Raw genomic sequence first — 24,041 nt, forward strand, 5'->3', positions numbered from 1 at the left:
TATACAGCAAAGTGACAAGTTTGAAATTGGTTTCAGGTCCGCTATTTCAAATAAGTTGACAGTATCAAGTAAAAGTTTTTCAATTTGTGTTGACCGCTGGAGTTTTTGGAAGCTGTTGTAAACCATAATACTTTGGAATAAAAATGGATCGCCTACGTATAGATTAAATATTAGGAGACTTTTTAATTGTATACCTCCTAATATTGTAAATAGAGAGAGAGAGCGAATTTTGTTATGAGTAAAGTAAATTAAGGGCCACTCCACGGATTTCAGAAAATCTTTCACTGTTTTAAAGATACATTATTGCAGATTAGGAAAGCCTATATTTTATGTAAATATGTACATTACATTAATTATTTTAAGTCTCATATAAGCGCAGACAACCTGTATGCCTGCGCGATAATCTGTTACATTGTATAGTACTCTGTACGCACTCTATTGTATTTATGGTATGTGTGTTGCCTGTGTAGAGAGCATTATACATTGTGTACATAATAACTATGTGAAAAATAAAAAAATTGCAAAATACGTATTTATGTCCAATTTATTAAAATATCAATACCGAATAGGACTTTCTTCCAAGCGGCCCAAACAAAGAATAAAGTAAGTATACCAGAGGAAGCAAAGAAATCTAAAGCAGAAATCAAACTCACAAAATACCAATTAAGTAATATACGTAAGTAAATATGAAGGTAATTAATTATGTAGTAGTACATAAGTACTTATATATTTTTTATTAACACTATTTACTTTTTATCATGCGAACCCAGTATCTATCACATAACCTAAAAATGCGTGAAGGCGTGAGAGATTTTCCCGCCGATTTGTATTTCTGTGTCATCTTAATTCTCTTTGGTCATGTCGTAATATCACGATGAGTTGGAATAAGTGGCAAATTACATAAATATGCAACACGAATGGCCCTTGAGATTTTTTTTGTGATATGCAGCCTTATGCAATTATTTACTAAAAAAAATTCATAATAAAGTGTGGAGTTATTCATAATTTTATTCACATATTTGAATAAACTAATTTTTCATATAGTCATAATCTCGCCATAAGTATTCAAATGGGTACATAAATATTAGTGATAGTAACAATAATCATTAATTGAAGAATTATTCATGAATAAATTTGAACATCATCATTAATGAAAGGTATAATTACTGCTATTTTACAACGCAATGCAAATCGTAATTATCTTTAAAAAGCAGTGAGCGTATAATACGCCTTAGGGCAGTTCACCTGCCAATTTGTAATTAACAAGCTTATTAAGACTTCTTGTAACTGGTACATTATATTACTTAAAAAATAAAACTCATATTCAATTTGATTAAATAATCCTCTATAATTTTGTTTAATAAATTGTAAATTTAAATTTTGTACCTTTAAGTATTTTTTAAATTGTCATGACATATAGCATTATAGGCAAAGTTCTTGAGCTCTTATTTAAGTAAAATTCTAGGCATTGCAAAGTTTAATTTAGTACAGAATATTTCCGTAGTATTTTTATCCTAATTTATATTTTTATTGGTGGTGTTTTGTTTTCCTGCGGTGATAACATTAATTTACCTATTCAATATTGACTGACACAAGAAATGTGACGAACTCTTGCCATATAAAACCAATCATATTCAATCAATTACTGGCAAATATATTTTGTAATATTTTAAAATAATCACTGAATAACCGACCAAATATCAAGTTTGATGAGGTCAGAGGTCACTTTGTGATTTATAGCAAATTGTTCGGAGAAACATTTTTAATTATAATTGCTGTAACATATTACATGAATAAAATAACAATTTCGTCTTGTATCTAATTATTATTACAAACATGCACTCATTACAAATGAAGGCACTAGATTGATGATACCGATATATAAATAGATTTATTAAATTCATATTTGTTTATTAAAGTTTTGTTGGCGGTCAGTATAAATTTTGTATTTTGATAAAATGATAATGAATGAATTAAAGTAGTAAAGTAGAAAAAAAGTAAAGAATGATTATCTAGAATATTTATTATTTAATATATGTATAACGAACGAAATATTCCTAATCAGTATCTATTCTCCTAAATATTATTTATTATTTAGATAAATTCAATTTAATTCCATACTGTAATTACTGGCGATGTAGTTACCTTGTCCAGCCAACCTTCTTGCTGTACTTCATGGAAGCCATCGTGGTTAATATTTGGTGAATTCAAAACGACAACTGACTTCCTCGTCTTTCTATTATACGTCACTTATGTTAGAGTTAGAGTATATTGCATTACACCGCTGTTAGAGTATATTCAGCGCAGGCAAACTTTATTAACATTATTGAAAAGTAAAAAAACGTATTTCGGTTAGTTTAAAAGAAACCTATTACAGCATTAGTGGTAATTGTTTATTCATTAAAACCTTTAATTACAAATACACAAATAAATTACACATTGCGGACTTAACACTTTGAGACAAATTTCTAACAGTCAACCATAGGGCAAACCGAGATTCTAGCGTCGCATTGACATTTAATACTTAATAGATATCACGTTATAATGATATTTTGGCGCCTAAACCAAGGTCATCATTTTAACCAAGTATCTTATGGCGGTACTCAATAAGTCGTTTTCTGGTTTTATTTGATGGTATATTAGCTAATAAGGTTTAGGGAGAAGGGGGCGGGGGTAGGTGTAATATAATAGTAGAGGTGAAGGTCTTCATAAATTGCACTAATAATCTGTACCTATATAGTTGTGAAACCTATAGACATAGCTTCTTGATTCTGTAATAAAACTGCCTTGAGTACTTTGATCATTACTATTATTCTTCTATCTTATCCATAACAATAACATATTAAGATGGATATTGATATAATTTTACTCGTGGTACAGTGAAAAGAGGAATAATGAAGGCGTGCAGATTAAGCAGGGAAATTACTGGATAAGAGGCATGACTTCTTAGTCCTCTGGAATGATTAATGATGAATGGAAGGCATGAGTGGTATTTATTGTTGATTAAAGGTTTTGGGCTATTGTCAGGTGCTAAGACTTGTAGCACTCTGACCGGCATAGATATATTATGGTCGTCCCCTTTCAAAGGTCGCTACTTAGACTCGTCAGAGACAAGAATTGAAGGATATTCTCAGCGATGGTTTCTATCTCCTTAGTTAGAGTGTATACTTTTCAATGGAAATACTTCGTTTATGCATGAATGGACTACAATCATATAGAATGTATAGCGTTTCATCTTCAGTTTGACAAAATCTGCATATTGTTGTTAAGCTCAGACCTAAGTTTACCATGTATTTATTTAATTTGCAGTGTCTAGAAAGGGTCCTAGTCTTGATTCATATATTGTTTTTACTCAATAGCAATAGACTATTGGAGTATTGATGAGTGATGTCATATATTTTGATGTATGTGCAGTTCGTTTATATAGGCGAAATTACAGCTTACCAACTGTCGGGCCTTCTACTTGGTTGCCAATCCAATATAAATAACAAATAAAAAAATCCAAAGATCAACGATATGTACTGTCTTTACTAATCTAACAGTTCAATCATAGTTTTCAGTATATTGCAAAAGCCAACCTTTTTATTTGAACGAGATACACCTTTTTAAAAGTCATCTACATGCTGCTTTGTAAGATGTACATTGTTACAATTGAAAGGTTAGACAGGTCTGTGAAATTACAGGATTAGAGGTGTGCCTACACTTATATTATAATGTAATATTTCTTTCAATACTCGAGACCCTTCAATTAGTACCTCCAGATAACATAGATTTAAGTGTAAACAGTTCACGTTACGACTCTACGTCAAGAGTATGCGTTACTAATAAGCCATATAGCACACACAATAAACTTACTAATGTACAATAAAAAGTATACAGTAATTACAATTACATAAAAAAACAATCATAACTATATTTGATGTTGATTTTTCAAACGTTTTTTAAATCACTAGATATCATTTGAAACCAGAGCAAGCAAGGTTTAATTTGTTATTGGTTTAAAAAAAAGAAAATTTTAAAGTTACTGGAACATATTGTATGACAGAGAGGGTTGAATGTATGTATGCAAGCGAGAGAAAATATAGTTGTAATAAAATGTAATAAAGAACTCCTAAAAGATGTTCACTTTTTATTTACTACAGGATTATTCAATTACCAACCAGTTAATTTACTTGAAAACACTAAAGTTTTGATTTTGGATGGATTAGTATTCTTAATTACTCATAAATTTAATTCACTAATAACAAAACCACGACACTGTCATTCAGAAGATATGAAAATTAATAAACATAGCAGTTAATATATACTAAAATTCTACTTTATAACTTGACAAAACATTTATTTTTAAGTGCCTGGTCTATATTATCGAATGCTTATGCAAGATCTAATAATAGTTCAGTACTCAGTTATAATAACTCATATATTTACTTTGTTTCGTTATACGCATATTTCATAATTTTGTAATATTGTGATGTGTTTATTGTTAAAAAGTAAAGTATTGATTTATAGATGTTACCGATATCGATTGCCTTTTTTAGGCCAAAGATAATAAAGTCTTTAATTTTAAAAACATTAAGATGCGTTCAACCATTAAAGATTTCTGATTTATAATACAAGTCTGTATACCGCGACTTTACCTATACAAACTCTCTACCCTCCAATATTGCGGCTTTCATATAAGTTTTTATGGTAGTCTGTCCGTCTTTGTGATGACTATAGTCTATCTTTATGTAAAATTTTATTAGATTACATTGTCAGATTAAAAAATAACAAATGCAATGATTATAAAAAAACTATAATGTTATTCCAAATATATATATTACCTTTAAAACATCCATAACAAAATGCAAGTCTCTACAGCATAAGCATATATATTTTATAGTGTACATATATAATAAAATACGTCTACAGAAGAGTTTTGAGAGAGCTTGTCGGACATTTGTAGTAATAAAAAATATATATTTATTATGGCTATGAGCTTACAAATATGACCTTTAGCACTTTCATTCACATCGCTAATATACTTTTGAAAGTATAATGAATTTATCGTGTGAGCTGATATAATGCGATTTTAAATAGCTTGTTTAGTATTCGAAATTGGTCTTAATGTGAATTTTGATATTGTTCATTTTGGAGAGTTGGTGAAATTTTTAATTCATATTCATTTTTAAAAAACATTTTTTTTAGTTCGGCCTGGCCATTATTTAAACTTTATATTAAATTAACAATAAAACCCGTATTTTTAGGTACCAGTAAATTTGTAAATGTATACTAATATTATAAAGAGAAAGGATTTGTTTAATTGTACGTTTGTAAAAAATACGTGACCGATTTTATTTTCAGTGTTTGCTAGATATATTATTTCAGCTATATTAGGATATATGTTATGTTAATATAAACAAAACTTCCAAAGTTAGAAGCACTCGGGCGAAGCAGGGGCGGACAACTAGTTATTTAATATAGATTGTATGTAATATTTAACAAATTCAATTTCCATTTATAAATAGTAGCGCTCCAAATACTGTACAAATGTATTGACGCTAGCCTTTTTACGACTTTTTTATGTATACCAGCACACGCAATGTGATTCTATTTAAAAGTGTCTGTACACGATGCTAAATTGGTGTTGATTTTAGAGCAGTGGTTGCTCCGGCATTTTTTTTAAAGTTACTTGGAATGGTAAATAATATCACGCTTACCTAATAGTTAGTGGTAACTAGCAACTATACAAATATAAAATAATAAATACCTCTGGACTAGAAAACTGATTTAAACACTTAGATTTATTTTGTAAATACATACATAATGTACATAGTAAACACTCAGACAGATACAAATAATCATACTTATGAATACAAATATTTGCACCGTGAATCGAGGAAGTAATCGATCCCGCGACCATCGGAACTAAAGCGGTGTGCTAAACCGCTAGACCATCGAGGCCGATACTTGAACAACTCCATGGACATTATTTACTCAATTTGTTACGACGGTATACCTCCTCCTTATTTTTTTAAAATCACCGTTCAAAACATATTAAAATATAATTATAGCTGTAACTATTTCATAATAAATAATTATATCTATACGGCTACCTTTTACCATCGCACTGCTCGTCATCGACAAGAAATTCATACCCACACGCTGGAACCTAAGTGGTCTCTGACAGTGCGATTTCAGAGGAGCTTGCTCCCGCGTACACTTATATTGTGGAATTAATTTCTGCTAAGGTTAACTCTAGAGATTCGGTACAGCATGGAGTTTTTCATGAAGGTTATATTATAGTTTCTTAAGGGTCGGCAACGCGGATGTGATACCCCTGGCGTCTGTAGGCTACGGTAACCATTTACCATCAGATGGTCCGAATGCTTGTTTGCCATCTATGTAGTATAAAAAAATCATATTTGTCTTAAACATACATTTCTCATGTTTCAAAATTGCAGACCAAATCCCATTCCGAGCTGATCTGTTACTATTATTAGAAAGTAATTTGTACCTTAGTTCGCTATAATTAATTCCTCCGATTGTATAACTTTGAGAACAATACGAATATTTGTCTTTCCATCTCGAATCGATAAGAGGCTATTCATAAATGACGTCAAACGAATCATCACTACTTAGTATAATTCAGTCGCTATCGCTGTCTATCCGTCCCTATGTATGCTTAAATCTTTAAAACTACGCAACGGATTTTGAAGGTGTTTTATTTAATAGAGCGAGTGATTCTAGAGGAAGGTTTGTATAGTATATATATATATATATATAATACATGCACACCCGAGCGAAGTCGGGGCGAGTAGTTAGTTTAGTAATAATTCATTAACTATTACAGTGTGGTAGGTACAATTAGTAGGTTGTAGATAATAATTATGAATATATGTTTTAATTACTATATATATAGAATTTTGAATTTTGAATTTGATACGATGTCTTATCTTGTGACATACATGCCTCTCGTATTAGTACCTACTGTGAATTTATTTTGTATCTACTATGTGTCTATCTGTGAAAACCTGTAAGTGGCCTTTCTGATTTAATTTTATTTATGTATTATACTATGTTTGTAAATAACCTTGGTTTTCCGAATAAAATAAATAAATAATTATAAAAATCTTATTCTTAAAATTTTCATGTCACCATACGTGTCTTCCAAAACGGTTTCACCGATTTTTATGAAATTTTATATGCATGATCCCTAACCCTACATAATTAATTGTAAATTATGTTTATATTTATTTTATAAATAATATTCACAACGCAGTTCCTTTGTTAGTCACATTATGGTAAAGTCACAGCATCAACACAGGCGTGACATTTGTGTAGTTATGGATGATCCCTAAACCTACATAACTAATTGTAGATTATATTTATATTTATTTTATAAATAATATTCACAACGCAGTTCCTTTGTTAGTCACATTATGGTAAAGTCACAGCATCAACACAGGCGTGACATTTGTGTAGTTATGGATGATCCCTAAACCTACATAACTAATTGTAGATTATATTTATATTCATTTTATAAATAATATTCACAACGCAGTTCCTTTGTTAGTCACATTATGGTAAAGTCACACCATCAACACAGGTGTGACATTTGTGTAGTTATGGATGATCCCTAAACCTACATAACTAATTGTAGATTATATTTATATTTATTTTATAAATAATATTCACAACGCAGTTCCTTTGTTAGTCACATTATGGTAAAGTCACAGCATCAACACAGGTGTGACATTTGTGTAGTTATGGATGATCCCTAAACCTATATAACTAATTGTAGATTATGTTTATATTTATTTTATAAATAATATTCACAACGCAGTTCCCTCTTTAGTCACGTAATGACAATGTCACACCATCAACAAACGTGTGACGTATATGTATTTATGGATGGTCCCTAAACCTACGTAACTAACTACAGATTACCTATGCTTATTTCATAAATAATATTCACAAGGCAATATCATTTCAAAAAGAAATAAAATTATAGATGCTTGTTGTTAAATATTATTTACATTCCAATAATATACAAAGTATAGACATAATTTTCAAAGATTTATAATTATAGGTTATCTAAGGGCACGGTAGAGCGAGGTACAAATTTTCTATATCGACCGCTTAATATTTGACATGAATTATTGCTTCGCTTTTACTCGTAAATTACCTATAATAGAGTTTGCATAAATATCGAAGACTACTTGTATCCCGCGGAGGTGCCTGCTTGAATGTTATTGGTGATTACATGGTTTTCCAAGAGTGAAACATTTAAGAGATAACATTATTTCTAGGTAAAAAGGTACGGGTAATTGTCGTCTATATACATGAACAACTATGTTTTTATATTTGAGCCTAAATAAATTAGTGCTGGTTGGTAGTCTGTATTCACACATTTCGACTTGTAAAATGTGAACTTACAAGGATTGTTTAAAAGAGCAACACACAAGTTTCTTGCTTATTCTTCTTGTGATGAGACAGCTTTCCGAATAAGCGGTAGATTTAAAAAAATGTTGACTATTCAAAAGTGCTTAAATTAAGTTTATTTGAATAAATGATTTTCTATTCTATTCTATTCTATTCTACGGCTATGAGTTGCCATTCTGGAAGACGAACATGTCATGACTCTTATCCTGTAATTGCTGCCTTGTGTGACAGTCAAGCAAAACAAGCTTTAGATAAACAAAGATACCTACGCAGACGACTCTGAAGCCTACCTTGTTAAAGTTCAATTCAATTATTCTGTGTATATTTTTATTAATTAATTATCCATTACAGAAATCCGTAAAAATTACTATATAACACAAATCAATAAACCGCATAAAAAGATGAGTTTTTTTCAGACTACTGTTGGCTGTTGGCCTCAGCTAGTCGGACAGCAGAAGTAGATTCACCGGACGATTTCTTTTTTATTTCAAATTAGAAATTCCTATTACAATAAAAATAGTCAATGAGATGATAATCAAGAATAAACATTTTATATAAAAACTAGCCTTTATTTTATAATTATTTTAACAAATAATGCAATTATTGATATGCTCGCCAGTGTAATATTACTGTAATTAAAATTTACATCTTACATACATTAAAATTATACCTACGTGTTTTATGACATGAAATCGTAAGCACGAATTAACCCGAGCACATTGATAAATATGTGAATAATTATTTAGTTCAGATTGTAATTATATTTATCGTCTATTAAAATGCTACTTAATAACAGTAATCAAATATTTTTTAATTGACCTTCATTGGTAGTTAAAACAAATAATCCATACCAATAATATGTTTATAGTATAAAATAAAGTTATTTCCGACGCAATAAATTTATAGAGTGATTCAAGAAGAATAGAATAGAAAATCAAGTATTCAAATAAACTTAATTTAAGCACTTTTGAATAGTCATAACAATTTTTTTTTATCTACGTTCGGAAAGCTGTCTCATCACAAGAAGATCGAACAAGAAACTTGTGTATTGTTCTTTTAAATAATCCTTGTAAGTTTACATTTACAAGTCGAAACGTGTGAATACAAACTACCAATCTTGTATACAAACTACAAGAAGGTTTGTATGTTTAATATCGCATATCATGCGAAGCCGGGGCAGGTAGCCAGTTACATATAAAGAGAGAGAGAACTGTATAATAATCTTACTAAGGCAGTGAAATAGTTAGACTTTGTAAAAAGTTATGTGCGTGGATAACTCTTAGTTGAGCCGTAAAGCAATTTGCTGTATTATAAGAGTTTCATTTTGTAGGAGAGAAATTGCAGGGAAACTACAATATTATCTTCTTTATATAGTATATAATGAAGTCGCTTTCTCTGTCCGTTCGCTTTTATCAAAATACGCAACTTACTTTATATATATATATATATATATATATATATATATATATATATATATATATATATATATATATATATATATATATATCACGTTCACGTCAGATTTCAAACATCAAAAAACCGAGTAATGTATATAGGTTAAGGCGAACTGCCTTGATGTTGTATTAATGATTTTTTTAAATTCTATTATATATTGTTTGTTATAATCTGTAAAAGAGACTATATATAATTGGATAGAAACAAATTTGTTGTGAAACAAACCACTACGATTTAATTCACATGTAAGGGATCGTTTTAGTAGGTAGCACAAATTTATTTCACCAAACAAACATTACCCAAATACAAATCTATTGGTTTATCACGTCTTTGTGTTTGTGTTTGAAACAATCAAATCGTACAATGCTTACACAAACATTTTATATTACTCTGAATGTTATGCAAATTCATAAATTCACTGACGTGGAATCCGATATCTCACATTCCCGAGGGCATTTCCGAAAATTTCGCATAAGGATATCTATTATGTTTATGAGAGCACCATGGCCTAATGTTTTAATACCCCAATTAGATTGGTAAAGTTCGTGAATTCGAATCTGATCGATCCAAAAAAATTGCATGACCACTAACTGTATTTCGGACTATACAGTTAGTCTTGGTATACAAATATCGATATTAAGCCGTAGTAATTCGGGAGAAGGAATCGAGCTCGTCTCTTGTCATATTGGATTTCAACAATTCAGTTGACAATGCCTCTGACAATTCCAAGGTTAGCAGTTGTGAAGGGACATTTACATCGTTCTACTATCTTTGTCATCATCCTTCACGTCATTACCAACATAACATACTAGATAGGGTATTGTTAGTAATAAGGAATGTTGACAAATACTAGCAATGTACCTTGTTACGATGGGCTAACTGGCCTGACCTCATGTTTATCTTGTCAACTTCTACTGATGCCCCGCCAGCGTAAACCGTTAGCTCAAACGGGTGGACCATTACATAGTTATATTAAAAAAAACATGCTACATAGGCGAGGGGAGGGGGAGTTAGTAATATACTCCATATTACTATATACTAAGTACATACATATAGAGATCATATCCATCTCCTCGCAGTGTTTCCTGCTCAAGACATCGCTATGCTAATTGACATGACTTCATTTTCATCTTATCATACTCTATAAGTCTGTATTAGTAAATATAGGTGTGATACCATACACGTATTATTATAATCATACATACACATATTACCATCACCCCAACATACAGAAACTACTCGTAAATACATCACGGTTACTGAAATCCAATTTCAACTGTCGGATACATTTTTACGCGCCAATAAACAGAGCAGATTGAAATTTTGCATGAGAAATATTTGGTACCACAAAAAGCCTATGGCTTTCAATAAAGCAAAATACTGGTTATAAGGCGCATCCCTTGATGTACGACACAATATTTGCTTTTATTAATGCTGATCGAATCGGTATTCCAACTGATTTAAGTAGAAAGTCTTTCAAAGATATATCCGAAAGTTGTCGAAAAATGCACTGTGTTAGATGTCCACAATTTATTAGTAACTAGGAGAAATATGGCACGAAATTTGTCCGACGTAGGCAAGACTTTACTGATTTGTTCTGAAGGGTAAAGTACGCAAAAGCTAAAGATATAATTCTTTAATATTGGGTATATTGTAGAAAGTACGCTAATAACTTCTTGGAACTGACTAAAAAATAATATCATATAAAAAAGATGTAGCCATTGAGTTTCTTTCAGTTCTTGTCAACTAGAGTAGCTAGTCAAACTGGACGGTGAAGATAGTGATAAAAAATAAGACGTCGAAAGTTGTAAATGAATAAATGAGTTTGATTTGAATTTAATAGAGAAGAGTTGCACAGGACAGAAATTAATGGAGGTCGCTAGAGAAGGGCTATGCCAAAAGACACACTGAAATTAAAGATATATTATATAAATATGTTATTGTTAAAATAATTGTAAATTTCGGCCTTTATTATTAATTGAATTTGAGCTTAAAATATTATAAAGTTGAAGTGTTCTCAGTAACTGCTACTTTAAATTAAAAAAATAGTTTCATGATGGCTAGTTCTTTAATCATATAAGGGTATGTAATAGCTATTATCAATACAAGAGGGGTATCATCAAAACAATTTGCAGATTTGACGAAAATCTGAAACAGACGAATTTGCGCGTATCATCTATTACTGATATCTTGTGTAGTACACTGTACAATAGTATGATATACAATCAACTCTGTAGGCGAAGATTATCACTCTATGTAACTAGGTCTACAATGTAAAAAATCTTTATACTTTTTCATAGTACAACTTGAGTATCATGGCCTAGTTCAAATCTGGCCGACATACAAATACAATCTTTGTGTGTCCATTTACATTTCTGAATGGCTCTCCTTTTGAAGAAAATATCGATAATTAATCGAATAGAAGTCCAAGAGATACTGGTAGATTCACAATAGCCACTAATACTGATAGCAGATTCTGAATATTCCTTTGACATGCGACTGATATAAAAAAATAAGTACAAAAATGTTAATAATCTGTTTTATTTACTGTCATTCAAAGAATTCGACTCAGCTCCGAGCGCGATAAGTACATAAGCTAAAACAATTGGTATAGAAAAAAACACTCTATTTTTAGGGGATTAGCAGGGTTGCTAACAATGCGAGGAATGGGAATAGGAGGAAGGACGAAATTTTAGTTATTCGGTACAAGGTACCATTGTAATCCACCTAATTTTTTGTACGAAATTTATTTTGTGGATACTAGTTCAGAAGTGTATTATGCTAGTAGCAGAGTACTATGCTTGTTCAGAAGCCAGGACTACACAGATATACTAAAAGGATTGATATTGTCTTGAAAGTGTACCTATTGTATAAATAATATTGCAACGACCCTTCTGAGTTAAATAAAGATTATTATTATTATAGAGATTGAAGATCATTGATCCAGTATACGAGACTTACATCTTCGTACCACGCAAAATATTATTCGGTTGGCAACCCTGCAGATTAGCGGAATATTATCTTGGCCCCAGTTTGTTAACTTGAAAGCCATGTAATATTAGTTATTTCCTTGAATCTTCAAATATTGAATTTCAAACAAGCTGAACTTGCCTTGAAGTTAGATAATTACTAGCATTTTATTACATTATACAATGATTGATTATTTAATTGATAACCTCAGTGATTTAACCATTTTGCCTTACTTTTCCAAGGTCGCAGGTTCGATGTTTATACATATATTTGTATTTATTAAAGTCCTCGTTTTAAAAGAAATAATTTTTATTCAAATAAACCTAATTTCTATCTTCTTCTAGGTTCTTGCCAGTTCTTTTCAATTGAATCTGTATACTAAACTGGACGGAAGGGAAAAATATATACAAAAAAAATTACGTTCATAAGTAGCTCTTGTCCTACATGAATAAATGATTTTTGATTTGATTTAATATATGCCAAATTGATATAGGTACAAGTATATCGAGTATCACGATTAAGATTTTGTAATATCTGTAAAGAATCTCTGAAACTAAATAGTTATCATTATTTTTTATATATTTTTACGATATATTCAATTGTTCATTATAGCTAACCAGTATGAAATCTGGTGTGAACACGTATCCAGACATTTGACAAACCAGTACATTGGTTTGATGTATGGTCTTACTTAGCAATGTCGCAGGTTCAATCTTTAATACTAATATTTGTATTCATGAGTAGTATGTATATATTTATAGAATATATGACTACACATATAGTTAAGTATGATGATGATAATGATAGTATTCATAATACAAACTTTGTTTAGTTTAGGACTAGAAGGCGCCCTGTGAGTCGTCTCGGATTGTCTATTTATAATATATATCAATTATCAAATACTTAATTTTTTGGTGAAATTCCATTCATTTGGTAATTATAGAACTTTTCGAACAGTAAATATCTCACTACTAGCTGCGATTTCAACCGCGTGAAATTTATGTGTTATTCTAATGTATAAGTAAATATAATAATAATACTAGTTGTGGTCGCGGTTTCGCGTGAAATTTATAGTAAATGTGTTATTGTGATGTATAAGCTATATTATTGTAAAGTTTCATTAAAATCCATTCAATAGCTTTTGCGTAAAGTAATAACATCCATCCATCCACATTCAGAAACTTCCGTTAGGAAAACCTGTGTTACAGTAGCATTCCGCCCCCGTACGCGGCTCGTGAGTAATCACACAGTATGTCCATATTTAAGTAATAAATATTAATATGGCCTTACTATATGTCAACTTATATTTTGTCGTTAAAAAATCATTAACTGTACATATTAATGAAACAAAGTTCTGTGACGATATGTGCAATGGTGTCCGACCTATTAAAGGTTACGTTATATCATTAGCTACTGTCTCGTAGTTTCGCAATAGTGAAGGCTACTCTTATTTAGTTACGGCCATTTGAACTTCGCTTACAATCGGAACTTTTCCATCAACCTATCAACAGCTGTCGCCTACGTCCTACGGATGTCCATTAACTTTTATAGGTCACAGGGAAGCTTCATACAATATATATAACGGCCTACGGCAACAAATACGTATTGTTCTGGGTTTATTTTTTATGTAGCTGGAATAAGAAATTGACAACCTTGCAGTTTAGCACACCGCCTTACTTCCGATAGTCGTAGGTTCAGTACAAACATTTGTATTCGCTAGTAATGATAATTTGTATCGATCTGAGTTTTTTCTATGCCTATTATATATGCATTTATAAAAAATACATATATGTTTTATATCAGTTGTCTAGTACCCATAACACAAGCTCTGCTTAGCCTAATGTTTATAATAACTTACATCCTTGCTTCCCATGATTGTAGTCTCGATATCAGAGCAATACAAACATTTGTATTCATGAAGAGCACAGAGTAAGCCTGTTTTCAAAAGGAAAATCTTTGATAATCTTCTGAATGAACAAAACGATTTTTAACTGCTCGTTGTTGTCGTATACAATGTATACATATATCATTTTTTATATGTATCATATATATACATATATATGACGACCTCGGTGGTCTAGCGGTCTAGCACACCGCTTTACGACCGATGGTCACGGGTACGATTCCTCGCACGGCACAAACATTTGTATTCATGAGTATGATTGTTTGTATCGGTCTGGGTGTTTTCTATGCATAATATGTATGTATTTACGAAAAAAAAAAATGTACTTGTATCAGTTGTCTAGTACCCATAACACAAGCTTTAGCTAGCTTAACTTGGGTCTAGATGGCGCTGTGTGAATTGTCCTGAGATTATTATTATATTATTATTATTATTATATGTGATGATGATATTTAAGTATCCATAACATTTTCCCCGTTTTTGTAACATTACAGTAGTTCAGCTGCTATTTGTCATATCGTAAAGTTAAATAGTCTATAATCTTCCTTGATAAATGAACTATATAACAGACTATGTAATTTTCAAAACCATATCAGTAGTATAGAATAGAAAAGGTTTTGTTAAAATGATCATAAATGGTACTTTTGAATAGTCATATTATTTTTTAAACCTACCGCTCATTCGGAAAGCTTCATAAGAAGAAAGAGAATGAAACTTGTATAATGCCCTTTTAAATAAGGAATTTTTAGAACCGGAGATTACACCGAACATCCAAACTTACAAACTTTACTTCTTTATAAAGTATAGACTCGAGTTTTGAGTCTTACTTTGTAAAGTATTCATTTAAAAATTGCTATACGGGAAAAAAAGTACTGTTCACAGAAACATCAGATGTAATATCATTCTCGACTGTTGTGTAGCGAAGTTTTTTCCATTAAATTGTGAATTCATCGTGTGGTAATTGAGCTGTCGCTTACATAAACCAGAATATGAACCGTCTTTGACTCTTTTATGACATAATTGAAATTACTTAAAAATAATCTTTTACCTTAATGGATGTCTATCCATTTACTTTTATTATTATACGTTATTAATGTCTTGTATCCAGGTGACAACAAAAATACTTTACGTCTATTAATACATAAAATTCTCCAGTGAGGGTAGAACCACCAACAAAAATAATCCGAGAATTCTTTGAATTTACAGGAGATAAATCCACATTAAACGGTGCGTTCACAATAATTCTGACAATGTCTCTAACTATTAATAAAATGCCGTTCTACCCAAACTCCGTCAAACTTGTCATGGATTTTATGATAAGCGATAAACATATATATATATATATATATATATATATATATATATATATATAACAGACAGACCGACACAGATAAAGTAATGTATGGCTGGAAGTTACGACCAGTAATTAATTAATCCACGGACGATTAGAGCAAGTTGGATGTTTCGTATTACTATGTAATATTATGTTATCTGTGGTATTACTCTTATATTTGCTCTTCTCTATGTATTAAGATTCATCATATACGTACTTACTATTATATATATATATATGGAATGGGGTAAAGGAAATTCTGAAATTCAAGTCTGACATTCCACTTTTCAATCCAGTCTTTAAGGAAGAAATAGAACTTATCTGATATCGCCTTAATCCAGTCGGTAGGTTCAATCCAATAGGTTCAATCCTCAGTCGTGAAAAATGTCTGCTATTATCAATAGTTTCCATTTATCTACATTTCCTCATATTCAGTTGTCAAGGCATTGGACACTGATTTAGAAAATTGTGTTTCTTAGAAAAAAATCACGCTTGACGAATGTCCATTGAGCGGGCAATTTGTACCTATATAGGTTTAGTCATAAAAGGTATAGGAAGTCGCAAACCAGAGGTGGTATTGATAAAACTGAATAATTTTCATAAAAAAAGAAAAATGTCGAATGGAACTTAATTTTGAAACTGCGCGGTGATATGTATAAAAAAATATTTATAATGCATATTCAGGTTTCTACTTTGTTCTTTGATTAAAGTAATTCTGTTTCATGAGTATTATACATGGTTTTCAGTTTCAGCTCTCTTACCGGTAAGTATATGAAAATAAGAATCTAAGTATTTTTGTCCCCTGATCTTGAAGAGATACATTGACTTCAATTTAAGCAATATTAAATATAAAATCTTTTCTTAATTTTTCTTTGTAATTAATCAAATACACTCCCATCAGAAAGTACGGGGTACGCAAAATGGCTGTACCAACGCGGTCGAAAATTTGATATTATTACAAAATAATAATCAAAATATAAATATTTTTTCTTTCAATTAAACTTGTTGTAAGAAGTTCAGAATTGTCATATTTCTTTTTTATTCTACCACTCATAGATTAGACACAACAGAAGAAGAATGAACATGACTTACATGTTGCTCTTTTAAATAACCATTCTTTAGTATTACATTTTTAAGATTTCGAGTGAATACAAACTCCCAAATAGATAAGTTGAAATAACTAAATAAATAATTACTTAACTAACAAAATAAATCAGTCATAGTTATCCAAACAGTCTAGTTCCTACAAGTTGCACGCGTCAATTAATATATCAGGTAAGCCAACCATATTTTAGCGAGCCCAATGACCCGTCCTACCACGCCACCACCTGTCTAGTCATTTAAGTGAGCATGACTGACTCATGACACCTGACTACATCAGAACTAATAAAACTAATTGCGGTATTCACATAATAAACCTCCACCAAACAAAACACATAAAAAAATAATCTCCACCAAATCTCAAATGTAACGTGGTACCATCTATAAAGATGGTATAAATAAGGAAATGAGTTCGTAACAGAATGATCTAGCCCCAGTTCAACAATGTTGGCCAACTAATGGCCACTCTCCGCACATAATAACATTATGTCGTTATATTATAACTACATAATACTTCTATTTACATTTCTAACACAGTTATTAAACCTAGATTTTTAACGGACTTAAAAAAGTAGGAAGTTTCCAATGCGTTTCTTTTTTGTGTGCACCAATTATGTGATATATTTTTTTTTATTTATTAAACGGCAACGAACAATAACACTGTAATATATGTCCCTTTTTTTACTTCAGAAAAACCTAATATAAATATAGGACTACCCAAGCCATAGAGGCCCATTAACTTGGTGGGAACTGCCGGTTTTTTACCCACTTAAAACTTGACGCCCTCCGACTATATCGTAGCCATGGGATATATAGACAACCAGCATGATTTACATCAAAGGAAAGGTCCCTTTGATGTAAATCATGCTGGTTCTATCTAGGCGTATAGAGAATAGCCTTCAGGCCCTAATACCAATATTTTCACCTAATTTACTTATACTGTTTTAAATTTGACGCCGGCATTATTTATACTTATAAAATTAGTAAAAATCACTGGATAAGATCCCATGATTTTTACGTTTTATTTTTATTGAGTTCCCGATATTTCGATAGTGTTTCAACCGCCACGATCACGGGTATTTACCCGTGGTAAGATCCCATGATGTTTTACTAATTTTACCTAATATTTTTAATATACCATAAAAAACTGATAAGCCACTTCTAAAAGATACAAATGCGTGTATTTGTATGTACGATAAATGCCATTAACTTTCTCACAACGTTAAGTAGGTAGACGTAACTACCCATCGTCCTATATTAAAAGGTATATATGCAGTTTACATAAAATATTCAAAATTAAAGCCATACTTATAGTTACGTCACTTTATGTAAGTATATGAGTCATTGTGCTCAGAATGGCATACCCAACACTTATGATCGCGGAAAGAAAGTGGGATTTACCAATTAAGGCACACTAAAGTCAGAACGTATACCTGACTCACTAAATAGCCACTTTTGACATAGCTACTAGAGAAATATATGAAATCTTTTATTTTTTTAATCGTCCCGTCTGTTATTATTAAAACGTTTATTAAAATTAAATGACATTATATATTCCATTTTATGTAAAACTGTTTAATTTATTAATGGAAGCGCCGTACGGTGTTACTCATAATTGTTGTCATAAATTATTTTAATTAAATTCTAATAAATGATTTAATCCGACATTAAAGTATTACTAAAAAATCGATAATATGAATAATAACAGGGGTTTTGTCAATAACCCCTAAAATAGACATAAAGAGTTTGTCGAATAAGCCAAAATTCATAAACATAAAGAGTTTGTCGAATAAGCCAAAATTCATAAGCAAAAATATACATCAGTGCAGAGCCAAAGTTGCCCTTAACGAAGTTATAAAAGATACTTTTTAGCTATTTAGTGACGGAACTGTAAAAAGGCCAAATTCGATTATACGAGTCACGTCAAAGTAATCTTTTCGACTAAGTGACAACCTGTCAGAGACATTAAGTGAAATAGCGTGTAGGGACATACAAGTAAATGGCAAAACACATAAATATTCCACTAAATCGTTAACTTCAATGACAGTACTAAAATGGTTTTCCTATATCTAGAATTGGAGGTTAAAATAATTAGATAGGTCACTTTACGCCAATTACAGTATTACGAGATCGTAGTGGCCTAGTGGTTGGCCACCCATACACACAGAAAGAGTTCAAATTTGACTAATATCAATATTTTACTGACGTCTAATTATTTTTCTAACCCCGGTGCAAAAAATAGTACCATTATCTGCTCTTCCTTATCCCATTTATCCCTGTTCGCAGTCATCTCGTTAATCACTGCCGTTCTTGCCATACTTTCTTTCACATAGTCCATCCATCTGAGTTTCGCCCTTCTTCTGCTCTTATAACCATTCACATTAGTACTTTATACTTTCTTTAAAATCATTTTACTCATATGCATTACATGCCCATATCAAGACAAACGATTAACTTTCTTAGATTCCTTTTTTTAGAAGACAAGTGCCGAGTTATTCAATTGCCATGAACAATCTATCAGGCGTTAATTACATTTACGTTTAAAATCATAAATAATATTTGGTTAATTGTTACTCAATATTAAATATAATCTATATATAATGAGATATCAACCTAAATATTCCATTATTGTTGTATGATGGAACATATAAATACTTAACTTTGATACTTAGTCGCTACACAATTCTTAAATTTTTGATTTCTTTTGTTTTACCGAAACGATAATTGAACCCGCAAAGTTATTCAAAGTTAAGCATAATAATGTCAAAGTAAATTACCAAGTTGTTCAAGTAGTAGGTAGGTAATAAGATATTCTGTGTAATTTTTATATAAAATTCCAAACGAAACTTTATCAGAATATAATGTTACGGCATCCTTGTGTTACCATGGTAACTGTGAGATAGCATTTAATAAAAGATATGTACTTATTTGTACAGAATATTATTATTAATGTTTGAGGTTATTATTTTATTAAATTTACATACACAGTTGCCTGCTGTCTCCATAAAAATCACGATAATCTGATTTTTGAAGTTACGTACTTAAAAGTTTTTTTAAGTTGACTTGAGTATTACAAAGTACCTGCTGATAAAAACATAAGGTACTTACGAACTAAACTTCTTAAACTTCTTAGAACATAATTTAACAAATGAAATCAATAAGTATTTGTTAAATCAATGACGATCTAAAACTTACAAAAAAAAAACACGCATGCAAATGCAGTCTGAAAAAAAAACGAGTAAAATCATTTATAATAAAAAAAAACTACTAAAAAACTCTATGTACTTACGAACGTAGCCGTAGAGGTAACCAAGCAGCGCGGCGACACAGTGGCTCAAGCGGAGCGGACGCGGGCGGAGGACGTAAGGCGTTCAGTATTCGTTTTACAACTCGAGCGCTGGCTGCTAGTATTGTAACCATTACTAGAACACAGAGCCCGCCTAATAGAGCCCATACAGCCTGAAACAATATAATATAATAATAATATCCTTGGATAATTCACACAACGCCATCTAGTTCTAAGCTAAACAGAACTTTTGATATGGGTACTAGACTACTGATATAAATACTTAGATATATTATGTATATATATTAAATACATACATAACATAAATAGAAAACACTCAATTTGATACAAACAATCATACTCATGAATATAATTGCTCGTACCGTGCGAAGAATGGAACCTGCGACCATCAGATATAAGATGGTGTGCTATACCGCTAGACTCCAGAGGCCATACAAATAAATAACTATATATTTGAAAATATCGTAAAATTGATTATCTGTGTTATATTTCAACAATCTCTCTGAGTTCTCAAAAAGTTTCAATATATTGCATTAAAATGTGAAATTGAGAAACATATTTTAAAATTAATGTACCTACGAGTATATAGTTTTTTATTATTAAATATGCAAAAATAGTAATATTGAATTGCACTTACATAGGTTTCATAGGAAACCTTGTTGACTTCGTCTGGATCTGTAACAATAATTTATATTTATCATTAATTTTATTACAATTTAGTAGAAATAATATACGAGTAATTCATTGCAAGCAAAGAAATATATTCATCAAAGAAAATGGGTAATATATTTAATTAAACGATAACAACTTATTTCTTGTAATTTAGAAAGTTTATCAAAGGCTATTAATTATTTTAAAGTATGTTTATGTTTTTACCTACTTGAAAATTGTATTGGGTATTTATCCAATTAAATTTATTTGAAATGTAGCATTTGTTAAGCCTCATACACAAATACACATAGACCGTTTCAAATAATAAGGTACCAAACTACGTTTGGTTAATTTAATATTATAAACTAAAAATGTATTATATTTGCTTTCTCTTCACATAGAATAAAATGACATAATGTGCTAAGGTATGTTATAAGTTTCCATGATATGTTGAGAAAATCATTTATTCAAATAAACTTAATTTAAGCACTTTTGAATAATCATTAATTTTATTTCATTAATCACAAAAAACGGCAAGAACTTGTGTGTTGCTCTTTTTTCTTGTAAGTTTACATTTTTCTTTACCAACAAGCACAAATTTTTGGGTCAAATATAAATATAAAAATAACGTAGTGATCAGGACAATTCATGACGTGAGCAGCCATCAATCATTTCAACACATGTCTGGACAGCATCTAATCCCAATACAAAAAATATATGAGTTACTTATAATACAATCGTTGCAATCAATACAAAAGCCGCTACGCTATCATATATTAGTATGAAAATTAAAATTATACGTTGTATAAACTTATTCTATATATATATCTATAAATTCACATTTTTATATTTTATACAAGCGTTCTGATGAATTTTTTGTGTAATGATGATGTTTTGTATAATGTAGGAAAAATATTGAGTATTTATAATAATCTAGATCGACCTCTAAATACACTACATTATATTTTATACAAGCGTTCTGATGAATACCAATGTTTTGTATAATGAAATGCTAACGAAATGCTAAACAGCTAGACCATAAATAATGCACCTACCATAAGCGGTAGCGTTGCCAGCAGGCCCAATACATCCTCGTTCATCTATCAAGTTGACTCGCGCCAGTAACTTGACATCTGACACTCTAGTTTGTTCATTTTGCTCTCCGCTCCGTTCGTTAATGTGCAACAGAAGCCACCGCGAGGTATCACCAACCGCTACAGCTCCGCTAGCGTCAACTCTTCGTGTAATGGCATTTGCAAACCATGGCGATGGGTGAGCATCTGATACCATTTGCTTACCTATACTGTTAAAGAAATGTTATTGAATTTAGAACAGTCAAAAAGTTTCAACTGCGTCATAAATACCATATATTTTTTTGCACCAGGGCACCAGTGGAGGATGACCAGTAGGCCCATCGTGAGTCATAAGTTTAGCAGGAATTAATCACAATGGATTCGAGGGGGAACCGCATATTACCGCATTTGGCCTATCAGAGAATATTTGTTATTTAAATGTTAAATTCCCTATTATTGTTTGTATACAATTATTTAACAGTTTTTAAATATAATAACTGTTATATAATTGAATACAAACATTATAATTGAATATATACTTGTACATGGAATATAGGATATTTATCTTGCATTTAAAATTAATGTGGTTTGTTATGTGTTTCCGACTTGAGACTCCGTCAAAAACATTACCTGTCATATAAAATTTACTAGCGTGGGTGGATTGGAACAAACAAACTTTGGGACACACATATGTCGCAGTAGTGTATTACTGTGCTCTTAGTTAAAATATCATTCGATTTCATAATGATATTTTAATTGATTCTGATATTGCCTTTTATGATACCATTTCTAATTAATTCTATTTCGACTGATTAAAAACTTGTTGCCACGAACCTTACAAAATAAGTCTTCTTCTGCAACCCACGTGGGAGACGTTGTGGGTATCGTGGTTGTGGCAGGGTCCAGCTGATGTTGGCGACGAGCTCTCCATCATGTGTCGTGGTCTGAGCGGTCACAACCGGCGCAGGGAGGCGGGATGAATGAGCACACGAACATATACCAACTTCACATTCTAGGGAAAAAAATCATTAGATAATACGTGAAACCTTTGTGCCATCTTTTTACGAAAATTGCGGGGAGTATGAGTATGAAACCTCGCACGCATATCTTATTATTATTTTAATATTATAAACCCCAAAATTTTGTCGTTGTGGATGGATCGTTGTTACTATTTCACGCAAAAACTACTGAACGGATTTTGATGAAACTGTAGGTACAGTCATATAGATTATACATCAGAACAACATATAGGCTATAAATTTCACGCGGGTGAAATTGCGGGTACTGCTAGTACTTTATATAGAGAAGGAGTGCAGAATAAAATTATTTTTATTATGCATAAAAAATACATTAAATCAATAAAAAAACATTACATGCACTTGCATGTATTTGTCATACTATATATTCTTTTGTTTATTTCCTTTTGCTGATTCAAAGGCCTTTTTGTATTTTTTATTATGGTCGATTACCGACCGCTAGTCGACAACTAGTCTTAATGGTTATAGGACTTTGTAAATGTCGTCTCTGTGAGCACCTCAGTTTCGCCTATGTCAGCTGCCATTCAGCTTGTTTTGTATTTCGGTTATATTCAATTAGGCAATGAAATTATAGCATCTTAGTCCACTGGAATAGCAACGCTGGAGTGGTGTCGCGGGTGTCACCTAACATTGTAATGTCCTTAGTGCTGTTTATTTATTTAAGCTTTACCGCTTACCATGAGATAGGCCATCAGCTAATTTGTTATTAAATATATATGTATAATAATATATGTATGTATTGTATATATATTCAATACTACCCGTTTTATTGTCATTAAAGTCGAAG

The 24,041-nt window shown here is 31.1% G+C and overlaps 1 protein-coding gene across 1 annotated transcript in view; it reads right to left on the reverse strand.

Moving 5' to 3' along the window:
• LOC131844637 (fibroblast growth factor receptor 2-like) overlaps window positions 1–24,041 on the reverse strand; it is a 138,423-nt gene that overhangs the window by 97,619 nt on the left and 16,763 nt on the right. The window contains exons 5-8 of the mRNA XM_059193578.1: window positions 23,052–23,229; window positions 22,200–22,447; window positions 21,131–21,168; window positions 20,476–20,645 (exon numbers count right to left, since the gene is read on the reverse strand). Of these exons, the coding sequence (XP_059049561.1) occupies window positions 20,476–20,645; window positions 21,131–21,168; window positions 22,200–22,447; window positions 23,052–23,229 (634 nt within the window). The remainder of the gene's footprint in view (window positions 1–20,475; window positions 20,646–21,130; window positions 21,169–22,199; window positions 22,448–23,051; window positions 23,230–24,041) is intronic.

This window comes from Achroia grisella, unplaced genomic scaffold (assembly GCF_030625045.1).
Source record: "Achroia grisella isolate CSIRO2021 unplaced genomic scaffold, CSIRO_AGI_Agris_v1 utg109, whole genome shotgun sequence".
Lineage (NCBI taxonomy): Eukaryota > Metazoa > Arthropoda > Insecta > Lepidoptera > Pyralidae > Achroia > Achroia grisella.